General features: G+C 33.9%; 1 protein-coding gene across 1 annotated transcript in view; it reads left to right on the plus strand.

The window, feature by feature from the left end:
• The first annotated feature begins 9,578 nt into the window (after nt 1–9,578).
• Nucleotides 9,579–16,540, plus strand: part of LOC120425847 (uncharacterized) — an 8,956-nt gene continuing 1,994 nt past the window's right edge. The window contains exons 1-4 of the mRNA XM_052707227.1: nt 9,579–10,148; nt 10,206–10,781; nt 13,446–14,016; nt 14,080–14,374. Of these exons, the coding sequence (XP_052563187.1) occupies nt 9,654–10,148; nt 10,206–10,781; nt 13,446–14,016; nt 14,080–14,374 (1,937 nt within the window). The 5' untranslated portion in view covers nt 9,579–9,653. The remainder of the gene's footprint in view (nt 10,149–10,205; nt 10,782–13,445; nt 14,017–14,079; nt 14,375–16,540) is intronic.

Genomic DNA, 16,540 nt, shown 5'->3' on the forward strand with positions numbered 1-16,540 from the left:
CCCACTTTGGCGTAGTCTCAGGGCTTAATCGATGGCCGGTAAGCTGTCATCGAGACAAGGAGGTTCTCCGATAGTGGAAATATCACATTTGTACAATGAACCGCTACATATGTGATTTTTCCCTATCTTAATGTGGGTGTCAGGTTAGGATGTGGGTTTTTAAAAAAATAGTTTTTGTAGAATTTAGGATTTTAACTATAAATATCAACTTTTAATACTTTGCCTTTAGTTATTTAGGGACAAAATTAGTAACAGTGAATTTAGTAATTTTATCAGAATCGGTGATTTTCATTCAAGTAGCATAGAAACCATTATGATTTGTCAAAAAATCCATAGAGTCTCGATCAATCAATAGTGAAATGATATCGGACTAGGTTCGTTGATCTGTTGAACTAACGGTTGTCGGATTATGATTGTATCGACCATTGTTGCGAATCGAGGATCTACTGGAATTCTGACGATCAAATGGTCGTCTCTTTTTCAATTAGCGACTTGTAAAATATGAACTGCTAATCTTTTTTCTTTTTTTTTTTTTTGAATGAAGCCAGACAGGTTTTAACAAAAACGTACTAAAATTGTTGGCTATTAAATAAAATTTCGGGGATTTGAGATAAGAGTAGCTTTCGGATAGGTTACTTTAAATCTTGTATTCAATTCATGTTAGGTAGTTATCCACAAATGAATATTTGGACTGATATGAATAATTGAACATTTTGGACTTATGAATAACACACAACTGTGTATTTATTCTAGAGTCAGATCCATACAGCGTCAGTGTTTATTTGGTCGAAGTGTACTTATTCATTGGCAGATCTGATTCTAGTTGTAATGTACGACAAGACTACTGACGGACGTGACAGGACAAGGGCCCAGTTTAGAGGTTTCGACATCAACGATGTGCGGCTGAATCACCCTCCCAAAAAAAAAAAAAAAAAAAAAAAAAAAAAAAAAAAAAAAAACCTGATAGGCCGATAATAGAAATAGGCTAAAAAGGGTATAGTTCCCCTAGTTCACTAAAATCCAATGCACGACAAAGTACAAAAACAACCATTTTTATTTTTTTAAGCTATTTAAAAACTGTCATCCTTGTTTAAATTAAAGGTCAGATTATCACCAATCAATATTATTGATCTAATTCTATGATTTTTAGCATTAAAAACATAACAAATATGATGAAAACATAGATTTTATGACTGTTTTAAAAATTTCCCGGGATCCCGATTGCAATTTTTCAGCACAAAAGCTTTTATTCAATTGAAGTTTTGATTCAAACAATTTAACCGGTTTTTGTTTACAATGACGGACTCAAAATAAAATTTCAAAAATATTTTTTCCGTTTCCCGGGAAATTTAAAACCCGGGAAATTTGGACGCCCTATCCCGCTCGTCACTCCTAATCATATGCCTTTCTGCCAGATTGAAGAACAAATTCGATTATTTCCCATGATTCTGGTTCTAAAAGACGAGACAAATTTTTTGCTTTAAAATAATGAACATCAATTTTTGGACGCGCACAAATTTGTGAACTTTTTCTTTTAAAACATGTTTTGGAACACGAAAAAATGAGTTTCCCCGTATATATCAATGATATAAACAGTTATATAGTTGATAAAAGATGTGTTAACCTATATTTAACAATTTTTATTGATTTTTGACAGACTTTCTTGCCAAATAGTCCAAATTACTACCTTTTTTCTAAATTTACAATTTTCTCATAGAAAAATCAAACACATATTGGAAAGTTGTACACCAAATTGTTGGAAATAATTTTATCATCCGAATCCGGCCTAAGTTTTATAAAAATGTTAATAATGAAGGAAAAAACCACTTTTTTTTCTTCAAAAAATCATAGGTTCACGCTATTTGTTTATAGGTGTCTTTTAGCTTTGCTGCAAAACTTCTATTGGACAACTTTTTATTCTCGAATCATGCTGTTTTCGTGGGGAATTGCTGTATACATGTTTCAAGTATTTGCCACCAGATAGAGCTAGTCGCTGATGAATTTTGTTATGGATGGATTTTTGAACAATTCGTTCAATGATTTACATCTGTTTGTCAGTGAGCAACTGAGCAATCGATTCCAGAAAGGAAACGTTCATCAGTTGTGTTGATTTAGCCACTTTATATGTTCAGGTTTTGCAATTTTTCAGCACAAAAGCTTTTATTCAATTGAAGTTTAGATTCAAACAATTTAACCGGTTTTTGTTTACAATGACGGATTCAAAATAAATAAGTCATGTTTTGTTTTTCACAAACATAACATATAAAGAACTCTAAGGAATTAAATTATAAACCTACCCAAACCATGTACCATTACCGTAACGATCTCAGAAACGTGGCCAGTTGGAAAATTCGAACTATTTGGGCTATGCCATCCCACCTCTAATTTTGGCCGTGTTCGACACTATGTAGATTGCAATCCCTTTTGTTTTAATTTTAACTTCATACAATGTATCAACGACGCCACCACCAGATGCACTTTGAAGTGACAAACAATTTATCACAGTGTTGTTAGCTTTCGTCATTTGGTATTTTTCAACGACTTTTTGGTTAATTAATTGCTAGTAAGAATTAATTTTGAAACTTTTTTTAACAAAACACTAATTCATGTCGTGCATACAATACTGCAAAGATTGCAATCTTGTTTACCAGCAGCTTGGAAATTCTTGTCAACTTAATGACTGATATGTTTCCCTACACGAGTGCACACAGAATTTAAAAATAGAACACATACGTCCAGCATTTGTCGCCTCCGGCCTCCCTCGCACCAGCTGTTCGCAACCACCCCACCTCACCCCACTCAGGCAGGTCACAAAATCGAGCTAAGTGAATCACAGACGGACAGACGAACGAACAGAGCGATGCAGGTTATTTACACGGAAAATCGACATTAGTCTTAAAAGACATATTTTTAGTCTTTTTTGAAGTTTAGTCGGGATGTCAGAATTAAGCCTAAAATTTAGTCTTTTTTGGGCCTAATTTTTAGTCTTTTTTTAGGACTTGGTGCAAAACTAAGAAAAAGACTAAATTATAGGCTTTTCTGTACTATAAAGTTTTGGCTCACGTTGCGACATGTCAAATCAGATTTGTATTTCAATCAAGTCTATTGTTTGTGTCTTGTTTCGGGCTGTACTTCGGGAGGAATTTGGTCAGCTGCTAGGTAAGTTGTGTCCCGCCCGTGTGGATCAATCGGACCGCGCACTGGTCTCACAATCCAGAGGTCGCCGGTTCGAATCACGCGGCGGGCGCTCTAAAAATGCTTTGTGTAAATATGGGTATTCGGCGCCGTCGCTCCGTTCCATACTTTCATACACTTAGGAGCCCAGGGCGGCGAAGTCCTTGTAGATAAAAGGAAGACACTAGTGGTTGGTACTAGCAATGGTGGCCGACAGCTATAAAGTCAACTTCGTTTTCGCTAGGTAAGTTGTGGTGCCTTTTTGCAGGAAGGAACCGGTCGGTGTGAGCGAGCTGGCCGATAGGTGTTTCCGCGGGAGATTGCGTTCGTTCCTCCAGTGGAGGAGAAGGATGAAACTGCGGGTGCTGAATGTTCCGCTCAAGTGATCAGTAAGAGGACGGAATATTCAACACCCGGCGGCTTCTAGACGGTAGACAACGGCAGCAGCGGAAAAGGAGTACGAAAGAGAAGAGGTATTTGCTAGGGTATTTGTATCCGCCGGAAGTTGTTACGTCGTGTTTATAAACGCTGGAGGAGGTACATTTTGAACGCGGGTTGTGACGACGAAAAAGCTCGAAATCCATCCGCCGGGGAATAAATTCCATAGTGGAAGTGGAAGAAGACGCAGAAGCGGAAGGGGACGATGACCGGAACGATGTAAGCGGTGATTGGGGTCGGTGGTAGTTTGTGGTTGTGGTGGTGGTGGAGGTGGTGGTTTGTGTGTGTGTGTGTGTGTGTGTGTGTGTGTGTGTGTGTGTGTGTGTGTGTTTATAAGCGCAATTTTGAAAATTAGCCTGTGTGCTACTCCGTGTTTGTGTGTGTTCAAAAATTCAAAAAAAAAAAAAATTCAGTCAAAAATTTTAAAATTCAAAAAAATCAAAAATTTAAAAATTTAAAAAATTCAAAAAAATTTAAATTCAAAAATTTAAAAACTCAAAAATTTAAAAACTCAAAAATTCTAAAATTTACAAGTTCAAAAATAAAAGGTTGAAAAATTCGAAAATTTTAAAAATTCCAAAAACCTAAATTCTTAAATTCTTAAATTCTTAAATTTTTAAATTTTTAAATTCTTAAATTCTTAAATTCTTAAATTCTTAAATTCTTAAATTCTTAAATTCTTAAATTCTTAAATTCTTAAATTCTTAAATTCTTAAATTCTTAAATTCTTAAATTCTTAAATTCTTAAATTCTTAAATTCTTAAATTCTTAAATTCTTAAATTCTTAAATTCTTAAATTCTTAAATTCTTAAATTCTTAAATTCTTAAATTCTTAAATTCTTAAATTCTTAAATTCTTAAATTCTTAAATTCTTAAATTCTTAAATTCTTAAATTCTTAAATTCTTAAATTCTTAAATTCTTAAATTCTTAAATTCTTAAATTCTTAAATTCTTAAATTCTTAAATTCTTAAATTCTTAAATTCTTAAATTCTTAAATTCTTAAATTCTTAAATTCTTAAATTCTTAAATTCTTAAATTCTTAAATTCTTAAATTCTTAAATTCTTAAATTCTTAAATTCTTAAATTCTTAAATTCTTAAATTCTTAAATTCTTAAATTCTTAAATTCTTAAATTCTTAAATTCTTAAATTCTTAAATTCTTAAATTCTTAAATTCTTAAATTCTTAAATTCTTAAATTCTTAAATTCTTAAATTCTTAAATTCTTAAATTCTTAAATTCTTAAATTCTTAAATTCTTAAATTCTTAAATTCTTAAATTCTTAAATTCTTAAATTCTTAAATTCTTAAATTCTTAAATTCTTAAATTCTTAAATTCTTAAATTCTTAAATTCTTAAATTCTTAAATTCTTAAATTCTTAAATTCTTAAATTCTTAAATTCTTAAATTCTTAAATTCTTAAATTCTTAAATTCTTAAATTCTTAAATTCTTAAATTCTTAAATTCTTAAATTCTTAAATTCTTAAATTCTTAAATTCTTAAATTCTTAAATTCTTAAATTCTTAAATTCTTAAATTCTTAAATTCTTAAATTCTTAAATTCTTAAATTCTTAAATTCTTAAATTCTTAAATTCTTAAATTCTTAAATTCTTAAATTCTTAAATTCTTAAATTCTTAAATTCTTAAATTCTTAAATTCTTAAATTCTTAAATTCTTAAATTCTTAAATTCTTAAATTCTTAAATTCTTAAATTCTTAAATTCTTAAATTCTTAAATTCTTAAATTCTTAAATTCTTAAATTCTTAAATTCTTAAATTCTTAAATTCTTAAATTCTTAAATTCTTAAATTCTTAAATTCTTAAATTCTTAAATTCTTAAATTCTTAAATTCTTAAATTCTTAAATTCTTAAATTCTTAAATTCTTAAATTCTTAAATTCTTAAATTCTTAAATTCTTAAATTCTTAAATTCTTAAATTCTTAAATTCTTAAATTCTTAAATTCTTAAATTCTTAAATTCTTAAATTCTTAAATTCTTAAATTCTTAAATTCTTAAATTCTTAAATTCTTAAATTCTTAAATTCTTAAATTCTTAAATTCTTAAATTCTTAAATTCTTAAATTCTTAAATTCTTAAATTCTTAAATTCTTAAATTCTTAAATTCTTAAATTCTTAAATTCTTAAATTCTTAAATTCTTAAATTCTTAAATTCTTAAATTCTTAAATTCTTAAATTCTTAAATTCTTAAATTCTTAAATTCTTAAATTCTTAAATTCTTAAATTCTTAAATTCTTAAATTCTTAAATTCTTAAATTCTTAAATTCTTAAATTCTTAAATTCTTAAATTCTTAAATTCTTAAATTCTTAAATTCTTAAATTCTTAAATTCTTAAATTCTTAAATTCTTAAATTCTTAAATTCTTAAATTCTTAAATTCTTAAATTCTTAAATTCTTAAATTCTTAAATTCTTAAATTCTTAAATTCTTAAATTCTTAAATTCTTAAATTCTTAAATTCTTAAATTCTTAAATTCTTAAATTCTTAAATTCTTAAATTCTTAAATTCTTAAATTCTTAAATTCGACGCCAACATTTCAAAAAGCATCATGTACAAACCATGCGTTTTGAGAAAAACGCATTTGAATGTTGAGCATCCATTTTCAATTTCCATTTTAATATAAAAACAAAATTAGATGTTCTAATAATAACAAACGATGAAAAACGTTGCTTTTATTGATACTTGATCATCCAAATTCAATAAAACATCATTTCCGTAATTTTATTTGAGTAAAACAAACATAACTCCTTTTGAAATCATCAACGTCGATATCACCCTGCTGTCATTGAGGGGGGCGCTTTGTTATGATTCGTTTTTCTTCGCCGAATGTACATGGCGCTTTGTTCATGTTGCTTTTTTTTCGTCACGAGGTTTATGTAGTCTTTTGTTTGACAGGTTGACAGGGCTATATAAGCAGGGACTGCTGATGGCAGAGATTTTGTTTATGTTACTTTATTTAAAATCATGATTAAACAGACTTTACTGAAGTAACTTTTGCTCATTTTTGGTGGAGAGGTAGCTTATTAGGAGTACTTTCAGAATATGCAATAACCCAGAAATTGTCAAAATGTACATGATGCCTTTTGAAGTGTTACCGTCGAATTCTTAAATTCTTAAATTCTTAAATTCTTAAATTCTTAAATTCTTAAATTCTTAAATTCTTAAATTCTTAAATTCTTAAATTCTTAAATTCTTAAATTCTTAAATTCTTAAATTCTTAAATTCTTAAATTCTTAAATTCTTAAATTCTTAAATTCTTAAATTCTTAAATTCTTAAATTCTTAAATTCTTAAATTCTTAAATTCTTAAATTCTTAAATTCTTAAATTCTTAAATTCTTAAATTCTTAAATTCTTAAATTCTTAAATTCTTAAATTCTTAAATTCTTAAATTCTTAAATTCTTAAATTCTTAAATTCTTAAATTCTTAAATTCTTAAATTCTTAAATTCTTAAATTCTTAAATTCTTAAATTCTTAAATTCTTAAATTCTTAAATTCTTAAATTCTTAAATTCTTAAATTCTTAAATTCTTAAATTCTTAAATTCTTAAATTCTTAAATTCTTAAATTCTTAAATTCTTAAATTCTTAAATTCTTAAATTCTTAAATTCTTAAATTCTTAAATTCTTAAATTCTTAAATTCTTAAATTCTTAAATTCTTAAATTCTTAAATTCTTAAATTCTTAAATTCTTAAATTCTTAAATTCTTAAATTCTTAAATTCTTAAATTCTTAAATTCTTAAATTCTTAAATTCTTAAATTCTTAAATTCTTAAATTCTTAAATTCTTAAATTCTTAAATTCTTAAATTCTTAAATTCTTAAATTCTTAAATTCTTAAATTCTTAAATTCTTAAATTCTTAAATTCTTAAATTCTTAAATTCTTAAATTCTTAAATTCTTAAATTCTTAAATTCTTAAATTCTTAAATTCTTAAATTCTTAAATTCTTAAATTCTTAAATTCTTAAATTCTTAAATTCTTAAATTCTTAAATTCTTAAATTCTTAAATTCTTAAATTCTTAAATTCTTAAATTCTTAAATTCTTAAATTCTTAAATTCTTAAATTCTTAAATTCTTAAATTCTTAAATTCTTAAATTCTTAAATTCTTAAATTCTTAAATTCTTAAATTCTTAAATTCTTAAATTCTTAAATTCTTAAATTCTTAAATTCTTAAATTCTTAAATTCTTAAATTCTTAAATTCTTAAATTCTTAAATTCTTAAATTCTTAAATTCTTAAATTCTTAAATTCTTAAATTCTTAAATTCTTAAATTCTTAAATTCTTAAATTCTTAAATTCTTAAATTCTTAAATTCTTAAATTCTTAAATTCTTAAATTCTTAAATTCTTAAATTCTTAAATTCTTAAATTCTTAAATTCTTAAATTCTTAAATTCTTAAATTCTTAAATTCTTAAATTCTTAAATTCTTAAATTCTTAAATTCTTAAATTCTTAAATTCTTAAATTCTTAAATTCTTAAATTCTTAAATTCTTAAATTCTTAAATTCTTAAATTCTTAAATTCTTAAATTCTTAAATTCTTAAATTCTTAAATTCTTAAATTCTTAAATTCTTAAATTCTTAAATTCTTAAATTCTTAAATTCTTAAATTCTTAAATTCTTAAATTCTTAAATTCTTAAATTCTTAAATTCTTAAATTCTTAAATTCTTAAATTCTTAAATTCTTAAATTCTTAAATTCTTAAATTCTTAAATTCTTAAATTCTTAAATTCTTAAATTCTTAAATTCTTAAATTCTTAAATTCTTAAATTCTTAAATTCTTAAATTCTTAAATTCTTAAATTCTTAGATTTTTAAATTCTTAATGTCAGATCTTCAAAAAATCGAACTTGCCAAACTACGCCAATCCAGTTCTCAGCTAAACTCTTAAATTTACGGTCTCTCTCACTTAAATGAATTCACCCTTCACCCCTCATCTTCAAAATATTGTTTTTTTTTTATTTTCAGGTTAAAGCTGAACGCATCCGTGAATCTGTCGTATTCCGAAATTACCGAATTACCGAATAAAAACATTTTTATAAATATTTAAATAATAGATAATAATATTTTATTTTCTACCCTGTATTCCCGCCATTTTGATCCCCTAGGATTTTCAGACATAAAATTAGTCTTAGTCAAGTCCCGCCAGCTTGGATAATGTCCGCTTTGATCCCCTCCCATTTCCTGCAAAAGCCTTAAAAAATAGTCTTTTAAACCTTTAAATAAGTCTTTTTAGGCCTAAAAATAGGTCTTAATCAAGTTCCGCCATCTTGGATTATGTCCGCTTTGATCCCCTCTCATTTCCTGCAAAAGCCTAAAAAATAGTCTTTTTAGGCCTTAATAAGTCTTAATCATGTTCCGCCATCTTGGATTATGTCCGCTTTGATCCCCTCCCGATTCCAGCAAAAGCCTAAAAATTAGTCTTTTAAACCTATAAATAAGTCTTTTTAAGCCTAAAAATAAGTCTTAATCAAGTTCTGCCATCTTGGATTATGTCCGCTTTGATCCCCTCCTGATTCCAGCAAAAGCCTAAAAATTTTTAGCCCTAAAAATGCGAATGCGAATGCGAATAAATAAGTCTTTTTAGGCCTAATAATAAGTCTTAATCAAGTTCCGCCATCTTGGATTATGTCCGCTTTGATACTTTCGCATTCTCGAAAAAGACTAAAATCTAGGCTTTTTGACGATAGCATAAAGCCTCAAATTTAGCCTTTTTCGTACTAAAACGAAACGAAAGTACTCGACTTTTTTTTGATTAGGTCCTATAAACATATGACAGACAATAGCTTATAGGACCTTTTCAATAAAAAACTCTGGAGTAGTCTTTTTAAGACTAACCCATCATTAGGCTTAAAAAGACTTAACACGGTTAGGTTCGATAAAGCCTAATTTTAAGTCTTAAAAGACTAATGTCGGCTTTGCGTGTAGCTCTCGGCCGCTGCGACAAACTGCTCTCACTCGCAACTACGCATCCAAGTAGTTCGAACGTTCTCCTAAATTCACTGTCAGCTTTTGAATCGTTTCTTCGTGAATCATGTCTCGGCAGAAGTTTTCCAAGTGTCCTCCGATTGCGGTGGACGATGAAGTGTACGAAATTCGGCAGTGTTTGTATTCGGTTCCGGAGGAATTCTTCGTGAAGGAGGAACCGGTCCGGGATGAGCAGTGTCTTTCGGTGACTCTGAGTACGGTTTCGTCGGGTGGAGTTCCCGCGATGCCGTCCTACACCCGGCTGGAGGATCTGTTCGACTTGGGGGCCTTATCACCGGAGGTCATCGATAAGCTGTGCTTCACCGAGATGATGCTGTTAAGCGCCGGCGGCGAAAGCGCAGAGGAATCTGCACTGGTCGGTGGATTAGCCATCCAAGTGGAGTCTATTGCTGACGAAGTGATTGCCGTTTTTTGCAGCTCTCAGTTCTCGATGGGCGATGACAAGGCGGCCCGCTCGGAACTGTTGGCCTTGACCGATAAGCAGCTGAGCCCGTTCCAGGAGCGCAAATCGGAAACGGTGCAGAGTGGGGACTTCCTACAGGTGAGTTGGTTCTGTAGCGTAATTCGTTTTTACTAATCTCTAGTTTGTAACTCTCAGGAGAAGCAACTGCAGCTGTACTTTGACGAGGACCAGAACGTAACGGCGGTACGGCATGAAACGATAGGAGATAAAACCGAAACTTGTCACGGGGTCCTCGAAGGTCACCAGGAAGGCATCCTGATTCCAGACGGTCTAAACGTCCTCTTCATGCGTTACCTCATGGTAACTGACTTCACCGGAGAACTGCACACCCGGACTATCGACATCACGGGCCGTGTTGGTCACTCAATCTACCAGATCACCAACGCCATACCGACGAAGGTCAACGGAGATATCCACGACATCAAGCAGGTCATCCGTACCATCTACTACGATGACACGGAAGAGCCCGAAGTGAGCGTCAGTCACTACTTCACCGATGGTCACCTGCAAAGCCACACATGGAACAACTCCAAGTACTACCTCACCATAAACCGGGTCTCGGAAATGTCCCTGGACATGGAGGACATGTGCACCACAATGCAGGTTTACCTTGAGGAACTCGCCAGGCTGCTCGAGGGAACTCCCAAGGAAGTTACACCCGCCAGGTCAACCGACGTTATCCGGGGAGTCCTCTCGGAAATCATGAACGCCGTCTCTTACAAATCAATCTCCACCTCCAGGTCGCAGCTAACCCAGGGTTCCGAGGCAACCGATAATGTCCGGCATGTTCTCGTGGAAATAATAAATCAAATGTCGCTTTCATAACAATAAATTTGGGTGTTATTTGAATTCATTAGTATCGTTAGCATGTACCCACTAATGCAAGCATTGACCGAATTTGCACGTCCCCAATCACGAACATCTACTGCGCAAAAGGTGAAAAATGAAATTCAAAGTTCTAAAAGTACATTCTTACTCATTATATAAATATGCTGCCGTCACAGACACAGAGTCGCAGGTCAGCAGAACTGCAGATTGTCAAGGGAAACAGATTGGCCAATGTTTGACAGATCCAAAAGCGCTGGATACCCCCCGCCCTTTACACGCAGCAAAACTGGCAGTGTTGCAAGCGCAAAACATACGTTGCCAGTGCCTATTTATTTTGCATCGACCAATCTGTTTCCCTTGACCATCTGTAAGCAGAACGGTTTCTGGTATGATGTCATTTGAGAAATTCTTCTCTGCAAATTCTACTTTTAATTAAGTTGTCGTCATGTAGAGCGTCGGAAAGAGGCGGGTAATCTAATTCGTTTTACGCGCGCACTGGATGCGCGCATGGTAGCAATTTTCCACACAGGTGTGCTAATCACAGCGGTTCATTAGCAAAACGGGACGTATTTCCAGACTGTGAGATTCAAACGGCCACACGGCCAACCTGCGACGTCGTGGGAAACAACTTTACTTTCGGTGTTATTTCTAGATTTTTGTTGTTAGTTAGGTTTATTTGATTTGCTCTATGACTGTTTTTTTCTATGGGGAAAGTCACTTTTCCAAAACTGAAAAGTGACTTCATCCATACATTATGTAGATTACGGTGGTCCAAAACCTGGTTTTCTCGGGGCTACCCCCTGAAATCAAAGATTGAACCATCACTAAGCTAAATTCCAAATTTGAGCTCATTCTAACCACGGGAACCCCTCCCTCTAATCGCTTGAAGTTTGTATGAGAAAAATCATCAAAATGTATGGAGAAAAGCAACTGATGTGGAGCTGTGGAGGGCGCAATAGTCGTCCCATCTTTATCAAATCTCAGATGTAGGACCTTAACGGTACACATCAACCATAGCTTTTGCACCCAGATTTCTGTTACAGACATTTTAGTATCTTCAAAACTACGGGAACTATCGATATGTGTTTTTATTCATCCCCTAAATTACTGTCTTCAAAGTTATTTACAACAAAGTTTGACTATTTTTACAATCAGATTCTTGCAGGATTGGGTCCGTAAGTTTGACAAATTTGGAACAAGAAGACAACAACTTCCTTGGTTGCTGTGCACCCTTAATTAAATTTAGAACAACTTTCCCGAGGACACCATATTTTTAAGATTTTTTACTGAAAAGTTATTAGCTTCCGAAAAGGACCATTTTTGTGCGGTCGGCTCAATTGGGCAACATAATAGGCGCACTGCCAGGCAGGCAGGCAAACGGTCCTTTTCGGAAGCTACTAACGTTTCAGCAAAAAATCAAAAAAAAAATGTGTCTTCGGGAAAGTTGTTCTAAATTTAATGAAGGTCCTACATCTGAGAATTCTCCATACATTTTGACGATTTTTCCCACACAGAAAAAAAATGTGAATGATTGCTGTTTAAACTAGAAGTCAACTTTATTGATGTTGACTATTCAAGTTAGAAAAGAAAGCAAAAAGTAATTCATTCCAAAAAGGCAAAAGCAATTGAAATTTACATCGAATTCTGGATTCAACGGAGTAATTTTTTTTTTTGCTGCGTTGGTAAATTTACGTTATTTTCATCGGAAATTTACACGATTTGATTCACAATTTGCTCGGCAGGTTTACGTCGGATGACATGTAAATTTAAAATGAAGCTAATGTAAATTTGCATCATTAATGACGTGCACTTTTGGTACACCATAAATGATGTAAATTTACCGGATTTTTTTTCTGTGCATACAAACTTCAAGCGATTAGAGAGAGGAGTTCCCGTGGTCAGAATGAGCTCAAATTTGGAATTTAGTCTAGTAATGGGTCAATCTTTGATTTCAGGGGACCACCCTAATGTAGATGTACTTTGCCTGGGATTAAGCTCAGTACAAGCACCCATCAAATTTAGCAATGTAAGGGACGGCGAAAAGTCCAATTTTAACCACCCTAATGAGCAATCTCCCACGTGCAGTCGACACAGGAGTTGGTAACCGGGGAAAATCCAATAACAACGATTTACAGACTTCCCCTAGTAACCATGTTGTGCATTTATAAACACAAGCTAGTTAGCGGCGAAAACTACTTGCAAAGATTGAGGACTAATTTCTTTCACAATTTACTAAATTAAACCCGTAATGGCTCAACTCAACTGTCCACCATGCACTCCGTGCGCTGCCACGTGCATCGAGCATCAACCAACGCAAACCGTAAGTTGGTGTTAAAATTTTGATTACAGTGTTCGTAGATCTGCACAATAAAATTGCACAACCTGTTTAGTGTGAAGCACCGCAAGTTCGGAAGCCCCGAAAAGAGCGCACCTATCTTTATGCACTTCAAGAAATCCGGAATCGAATCAAGTCCAATCGCTGGGGACATGTAATTTGGGTTAAGTTGTGAGGAGTTGAAACACTAATTTATTTTCAAAATTAATAAGGAAACTTCGTACGACAACCCGTTCCACGTGCACAAAGACCCTCCGCCACCATGTCCGGACAGCATGGAGCTGAAAACGAGTCCCGTTGGGCTGCCGGCTAGTGATCCTCCGTGTTACCTGCCGCAACGGACGGGAAACTCGGACGTCCATCCGCTGTCCAAGCCGATGGGACCGATCGGACCATGGGCCACGGGTCGCGTCGACTGGGGCGCCCTGTCCGGCCAGACGGGCACACGTCCGGTTGTGGACCGCTACTCGATCACTCGGTACAGCGTGGACGAGTGGCGCCAGCGAAACGCCGACACGATCGACGCTTGCGCCAGCACAGTCACCAAGAGCGAGAAGATCGAGCACGACAGCCGAAACACGATCATCCGGACGTATGCCATCACGGACAAGAACCAGGCCGACTGCACGCAGAGTTTGCACGGCCGGGCCAAAACCATCGACGACATGAAGAGCGAGCTGGAACGGGCCATCAAGGCGATGCAGGACGAGATTAGCACGCTGGAGGAGCAACGGCGACGGTTGAAGCAGTCACTGGCGGTTCTGCGCATGCCGGAGGCCATCGGTAACCTCATATAACATGGTGATCTAATTCAAAAGATTAATCAAATTCCCATCCACCATACAGCAACGGAGTGCCTTGAACGGCGTACCGGCCGTCCCGATACCGAACTGATCCGAGATCGTCCCGAGGAGGAACTGATCCGCGAGATTGCGCTCATTGCGGAAATCAGGTCAATTTTATTGAAAACCCTGTCCGAAATTGAATCACAGCAGGTGCAGAATCGTGCCGCCAGACAGCGCATGGAGTTCGACTGGAGCGACAAGAAGATGGCCCACGAGAACGACGCGATCAACTGCAACCTGACGAACAAGTCCACGATAACGTTGTTCCGTCCCGGGGCGACCCGGTGTCCTTCAGAGTGAGTTAACTTTTCTAGGATTGATTTGAATTGCTGCCCAACTTTGAAAAAACGGCCGTTATCAATTTCACTCCAAGCTTTTTGCCTTCCTCACCTCACTGAGGAAAGGCCATAAAATCACTCGAAAAATGAACTTCTTTATTCGACCTCGTACAGTCATCCCACATATTCGGAACAGTTTACAGATCGGCCAATGTTCAACAAATCATAGAAAATCGATAATTGAACATAATGATTTGCTTTTACCTTCATGTGAAAGCTTTTCTTGCGATCTTTCGATTGATGTATAGACCGGCTGTACATTTTTAAGTTTTATATCAAGTTTTTAAAGAAAACCATTGACCCTTGAAATCCACAAATTCGGAACACTTTTTTCTTACTATGTAAACAAACTTTTTTTTCTTTCCAGGAGTACATTTTTTTTACAAAATAATGACTTTACACTCTGAAACCAATAAAACTCATGCTTAGTAATGTTTTATGAATGGTCTGATAACCTTTTTGTGAAAACATCAGTCAATTTCAGGTGTTCCACAATTGTGGGAGGCACAATAACATCCCACAATCATGGAACAGGCAATTTGGAGGCAGTGTTTTGCTGCTCTGGATAAAATAGTCTTGAAATGAAGTTATTTGTTCAAAAAGTACTACTTTTACTAGTGAAATAGCAAGAGAATGTCCAAATAAAGGTCCTTAAAAATAGCAGGGTCTACAGAAAAGTTGCATTTTGTATCCTATTGACAAATTATCACAAAAGTGTTCCGAATATGTGGTATGACTGTAGATCCACCTTCACGTATTCATATCGACTCATAATCAAATTCTGGGCAAATGTCTGTGCGTGTGTATGTCTGTAAGTCCGTGCACCGAAAAATATGCACACGATTATCTCCGGACTGGCTGAACCGATTTGGACCGTTTTGGTCTCATTTGATCCGTCCCATAATATTATGAAGTTTAGAAAAGAACTTCAAAAGTTATGCTTAAAAAACGATTTTATCTAAACTTCGAAAGATTCCAAAAGGGGGGGTTTTTCGCAATTCGCAATTCGCAATTTTCAGTGTAAGAACGGGCCTTGACCGATCTTATGCACTAGGTTCCCGACGAACACGCACTGCCCTTACACCTACATCTCACCCTTGCTCTGAGTCAGTACGAGCAGCACGCTAGAACACGCTTTGAGTGTTCGTGCCAGGCATGCACACCTTCTTTTCCGGTTACGCATTTTAACTCGGCCGGGGGTGGTACATTACGTAGGGTTTGATGTAAGTATAAGCGCCTAACCATTTATAGTGTGCCTATCAACTTTCATTTAAGCAAAAACTGTTTTATTTTTAGTTTGAATTCAAAAACTAATTGTTATTTTACTGTGTATTGTTTTCTCCTGAAACCTTTCCTAGTGTTGAGTCGTGTTTATATGTTGCTATTTCTTTTGTCGCGGTGTTTTGTTACAATTTTTGGTCCTAAGCATGTTATAAAAGTTTACCAATAGTACAATAGTAATATTTGTGTTAATCCTTTAATCATTCCATAAATTGAGTAAGGGCTCGAACCTCACTTGCTTAAGAAAAAGGTGAAGTTTCAAAACAATGGACAGTGAAAGAAATATACTATGTAAAGAATCAATAGTAAAAGAAAGATAGTAATTTATGAAGAAGATAAAGAAATTAACAATAGTTAATAAATAGAGGTAACAAACATGCTTAGATTGTATTGGGGGCAGTTTACAGGGAAGATGAGAAATTATTGAAATAGATAAATAAAGAAAAGGCACATGATAAACAAAATTGACATCGCTGCCAAATTAAGGGAAAGCAGACAGTTTGTTACAGCAGCATCAATTAGTAAAATAGAGTGGAAAAGCATTGAGAAATAAGAGAATCAAATAAGTAAAATCGAAATCAAATGAAGGATAGTAAACAGAAGCCGTTTTAGAAAATCAGTGAAACAAAATAAACAGAAGATAGCTGTTAGCTGAAATGGAAAGAAGAGAAACCCCGTTCTGCGATGCTCAGGTACATCCACAGCAGTTGACTCAACATACTGCGAATCAAAACAATACCGTCTACAATCACAAATTACTTCCCTTTCCCACATTGACGCGCCCCTTTCTTTTAGCCGTCTCCACTCTGACCCTCGCTGGTCAAAGGTTTACGATCCGTTTGT

This window comes from Culex pipiens, chromosome 2 (assembly GCF_016801865.2).
Source record: "Culex pipiens pallens isolate TS chromosome 2, TS_CPP_V2, whole genome shotgun sequence".
Lineage (NCBI taxonomy): Eukaryota > Metazoa > Arthropoda > Insecta > Diptera > Culicidae > Culex > Culex pipiens.